Consider the following 4781-nt stretch of genomic DNA (forward strand, 5'->3'; position numbering starts at 1 on the left):
CGCGAGCCCATTTATACCCATATAAATCAGCATCCATGTTGGAATTTAATCGCGGCCTCGAGCAAGACGTTTCNCGTTGAATATGGCTCATNTTAGCTTCCTTAGCTCCTGAAAATCTCGATAACTCAAAAAATACGCCCGGTAGTGATCTTATTTCATTATGGTGAAAGTTGGAACCTCTTACGTGCCGATCAAGTCAAAAGCCTCCGGTCGGAGGCTTTTGACTTTCTGCTATGGAGGTCAGGTATGATTTAAATGGTCAGTATTGAGCGATATCTAGAGAATTCGTCGACGACATCGTGACACCGTCCACCTCGACCGCCGTATCCGCATCACCTTCGACCGCAGCCACCACTACCACCGTGACGGTGCCGCTGTCCCACGTGCGGGTGGGCAAGTTCTACTCTCAACTGCGCCACCGCCCGAAGACGGAAGAGGAGCGGGCGGCGCGGCGCGCGGAGCAGGCACGACTGAAGCGCGAGCGGGCGGCGCAGCAGCGGCAAATGGCAGCAGACAAGGTTGCAAAGGACGCGGATGACTGGCAGTCGCTCATTGGGGACATGATGGGCGTGGGCGGTGGTGGCAAGACGCACAAGCGGCGGCGCTTTCAGTAAGGATGGCGTAGGGGGCACACAATGCCGTCAAGCTTTGGGAACTCTAGTCGCGTCGCCCTTCGCTTGAGGCGTGTGTGTTGACGACGGCGGTGGTGGCGATGGATGCATCCCTTCCCCCTCCCCCCGAAAGCACACACACACACACGTATAGATCAGAGCAGGCTCTGTTTTTCGCGCTGCGGCGTGCACGGGTCGCGACAAGGCTGCTTCGCGTGTCAGCAACAGACAATAAAGGACTTGTCACGCACACACCCAGGTGAGCATCTCTGTGAGCTTGTGCGTGACTGCGCGTCTGCACGTGGAGGCCGAAGAACACACGCTTGCCTCCACACGCACACAGACACAGACACACCCTTCCTCCTGTTCTCGCTTGCCGGCTCACGCTCCCGCTCTTAGTGTACGTTGCCTTCTTCAACACTGCCATCGTTTTCCTCGCCCCTTCTCCCCACCACCACCACCACAACCACCACCACACACACACATCATCGTCGCCACCATCTCGCAGAGATCTACGCTCTCTTCACTCCTCTCTGCGTCGCCTCTTCCGCCTTTTAACGCTCCCCGAATTCACGAACACACGCTCACAGCCATGGGCATCAAGGACATGTACCTGCTCGCCTACAACGCGGGCATGTGTGCTGGCTGGGCCACAATCCTCGTAAAGGTCATCGGGCATTTGGCGGAGGGTCGAGACGTCGCCTCGGTGTACCCCGAGATTGCGCGGCTGCTGTGCGTTGCGCAGACCGGCGCCATTGTCGAAATCTTTCATGCCGCCTTCGGGGTCGTGCGCAGCCCAGTCGGCACGACCTTCCTGCAGGTCCTGTCGCGCCTCATCGTACTGTACGGTGCCGTGCGCATCGGAGACACGGACTCCACGAAGAGCCTCGTCTTTGTTCAGATGCTGGTCGCCTGGTGCCTGAGCGAAGTAATTCGCTACTCCTTCTACGGCGCGAACCTCCTCAGCGTCAGTGTTGCGCCGCTGACGTGGCTGCGCTACTCCGCCTTCATGGTGCTCTACCCTGTCGGCATCACCGGAGAGATCGGCTGCCTTTACAAGGCGCTGCCGTACATCCAGAAGCACAAGCCGTGGACCGTGGAACTGCCGAACAAGTTGAACTTCACCTTCTCGTGGTACAACTCCGTGTGGTTTATCCTCCTCGGCGTATACCCCTACGGCAGCTACGTCATGTACTCGTACATGCTCGCGCAGCGCCGCAAGACTTTGGCGAAGGCCGCGTCCGAGAGGTCGAAGAAGTCGGCGTAAGACGACCGCCCACGTCACGCCTGTGCGCGCGTGGGGACGGGACGCAGTACGGTGGGGGCGCACCGAAGACAGCGCAAGCGTCGGGAAAACGTTGGGGGTAATGCGCAGGTAAAGAGAAGGGAAGGGGAACGCCATGTGCGTATTGTATGTATATCGACGTCTATCGAGGTGAAGACACGGCGTGGCGGGCGCGGTCGGTGCACCAATAGGGGGCCGCCGCGCCCCTTCTTCATCGCTGTTCTCGCTTCTGTGTACCTCTCGTCGAATGCATGCAAGCGTGCGAAGGGCACGGTGCAGCTGGAGTCGAGATGGTATGAAGACGTGGGGATATGGGGGTGGAGGACGGTGGTGGTGGGGGGGGACTTGAGGCTCCACAACAGGAGAACGACGTGCGTATTTTGGGCGGAGGACTGTCGGAGGGCCTTTTGATTGGCAAGGGGCAGGGAGAGGTGGTGCCGTGGACAGGAACTAATTCCGATAGTCACGTCTCCTCCCCCCCTCCGCCCACTCGCTTGCCCCCGACGCCTTTCATGCATTCGCCGAAGGAACGGGGCATTGAAGAGTGGGGGGGGGGAGTTGGGTAGAAGATCAGGAGAGGGTGGCGCACAATGACCCTGTGCGTTGATACACTCGAACCTCTGCCGTCTGTCAAAAGCTGTTTGGGCTTTATTTTTTCGAGCTTGTGTGTCTTCTGTACGCTGTGCGACGACATTGGCGTATGTGTGCCTGTGTGTGTGTGTGTGGCGACGTCCATCTCTCCCTCTCCTCGCCCCCCCCCTCCTTCCCCTCTCCCGATTCGTGTGCCATCGCCACGACCTCGCCCACAGACAGACGACCCATCCACAATCCCTCCCCTGCCCGCCGCCTCTCTCACGTTCGTTCGAAAACCTCCTTGTTGCTGCTGTTTCGGTTGCTGCTGCTTCGCCTTCACAGAAGAGCGAAGTCTGCGCCACCGGTTCTTGGCTGCTTCACTACTTCCTCCCTCCCCGCGTCTTGTGTGCGTGTGCTAGTCGATGTAAGCGTGTTGTATGGGCGTATGTGCTCCACACCTCGCTCCCTCCCTTCCTCCACTGCGATCCTTGTCCATGTCTTGCTCCCTCTCGCGTTTTGTTTCGCTCGCAGACGATAAGCCGCCTTCGCCGGCCACCTCATCCGCACGTCTGGCGGCCCTAACAACCCCCCTCCCCCTCCCCCTCCCCCTCCCCCAAACCGAGACGATGCATACTGTAGGTGGTGCGAAGACGAGCTCGACAACACACCCGTGGTACCACACATGTGCGTGCACCTGCATGGACAGTGGCAGGAGACACGGGCAGGAGGAGAGGCGGTCCTGTCGGTCGTGTGTGTGTGTGTGTGTGTGTGCGTACGCGCGTGCTTGTGCGTGTTCGCCGTCGTCTCTCTCCCTCTCTTCCCGGTCTCTTATTTTTTCTCAGGACTGAAGGAGTGCCGACGCGCCTGGACCACGCACGAAGCACACGGCACAGTAGGGCAAGCGAAACGCAGACGGGGTCATGCGCTCTCCCCCACCCTCACGCTGTCATCTCTCCCTCGCTCACCCCCTCTTGGTTCTCTTGGCGCGCATGCCACTGCTGCTGCCTGCTGCTAGGGTGTCAACGTGTGACCACGATCGGAGAGCGCAGGGAACGGGTGTGCAGTCAAAGAACAAAAGGCGGTCGAATCCTGCCACATGAGAAGTGATGGTCTCCTTCGCCGCCACACACACACACACACTCGCACACACATCACGACTCTCCCCTTTCCCTCTCTAGATGGCGTCGGCTGAGGCCTCTGCTGCTCCGACAGCGCGTCTCTGCGCCGAGCTGGACGCGCTCGAAACGACGTCATTGCGGCGCCTCCCCATCGACGATGCACGCCGTGTGCTGGCTCGGCTCGACGACGTGGACGCGCAGCTCTGCTGTAGCGCCGGTGTTGCAGTTCCCATCCCAGACAGCCGTGAAGGCGCGGTTCCCTGCGCCGCAAATGGAGGCACCATGCCCTCAGCTGATGATGCCTCCACGGGGACACTCAAGAAGCTGCGCTCGACCTTCGCCGCTGAGCTGACCGTCTCCCAGCAAGATGCACTGATGCGTGTATTGTACGCGTGCATGGCATCTTGCGCCTCTGGCGTCACGACACCCACATTGGAAGCAGCTTGCTGTGCACCGACTGGTGCGCACGCGCCTCTCTCACCAGCGGTTGTGCGCCGACTGTACGAGTGGCACGCAGCCCTGCACGACGCGGCTGGCGATGGCGCGGTGGTGCGTGCCTTGATGAGCAGATGACACACACACACACACACACACACACACACACATACACATGTGCATGCATGCGTGTGTGCGTCGGTGTCTGGGCTGCCCCGGTTTTCCTGCGGCTGTGTGCTGCAGCTGCTGTGGAGCATATTGTCTCCGCGATGTCGGCCGATGCGACTCGAACTCGATGCGTTGGGGAAGGGGGGCACGGCAACCGCAAGATGCCGGCAGGGCGCATCGATGTCCTGCCGCCGACACCAAAACTAGCCACCGCGTCGCTCACACACGCCGGCGTGGGTGACACTGGACTGCGCAGCGTGCCTGCGCCTTCTGACGTTTTTTCTACTTTACGCTCGAGGGGACGAAACCCTTGCGCCACGTCATCACCCAATCATCCCACCCCTTCCCTGATATCGTTGCGGCTCTGCTCTGGACAGCTCGCACGCACGCGTATGTACGGTTGCATGTTGAGCGATGCTGCACAGAAATGGGATGCGCTCACGCCACTAGGCACACATGCAAGAGCCAGCACAGTCCCTCTCTCCCCCCTTCTCTCTACCGACAGCGTGCAATCGGGTTTCGGCTGCTCTCTGCGCCTCACTTTCTTCGGAAGCCCTTGATGGGCGCGGGGGAGGGCGGGGGGCCGGGCAG

The 4781-nt window shown here is 60.3% G+C and overlaps 2 protein-coding genes across 2 annotated transcripts; both read left to right on the top strand.

Annotated features, from left to right (window-relative positions):
• Positions 1 to 1203: 1203 nt before the first annotated feature.
• Positions 1204 to 1878, top strand: LMXM_05_0280 (putative protein tyrosine phosphatase; the record flags this gene model as incomplete). Its single annotated transcript, XM_003871868.1, has 1 exon — positions 1204 to 1878. The coding sequence occupies one exon, from the start codon at positions 1204 to 1206 to the stop codon at positions 1876 to 1878; it is 675 nt and encodes a 224-aa protein (XP_003871917.1).
• Positions 1879 to 3647: 1769 nt separating this feature from the next.
• Positions 3648 to 4160, top strand: LMXM_05_0285 (putative ARP2/3 complex 16kDa subunit; the record flags this gene model as incomplete). The annotated part of the gene is made up of 1 exon (XM_003871869.1): positions 3648 to 4160. The coding sequence occupies one exon, from the start codon at positions 3648 to 3650 to the stop codon at positions 4158 to 4160; it is 513 nt and encodes a 170-aa protein (XP_003871918.1).
• Positions 4161 to 4781: the final 621 nt, after the last annotated feature.

The sequence above is a fragment of the Leishmania mexicana genome, chromosome 5, assembly GCF_000234665.1.
Source record: "Leishmania mexicana MHOM/GT/2001/U1103 complete genome, chromosome 5".
NCBI classification, from domain to species: Eukaryota; Euglenozoa; class Kinetoplastea; order Trypanosomatida; family Trypanosomatidae; genus Leishmania; species Leishmania mexicana.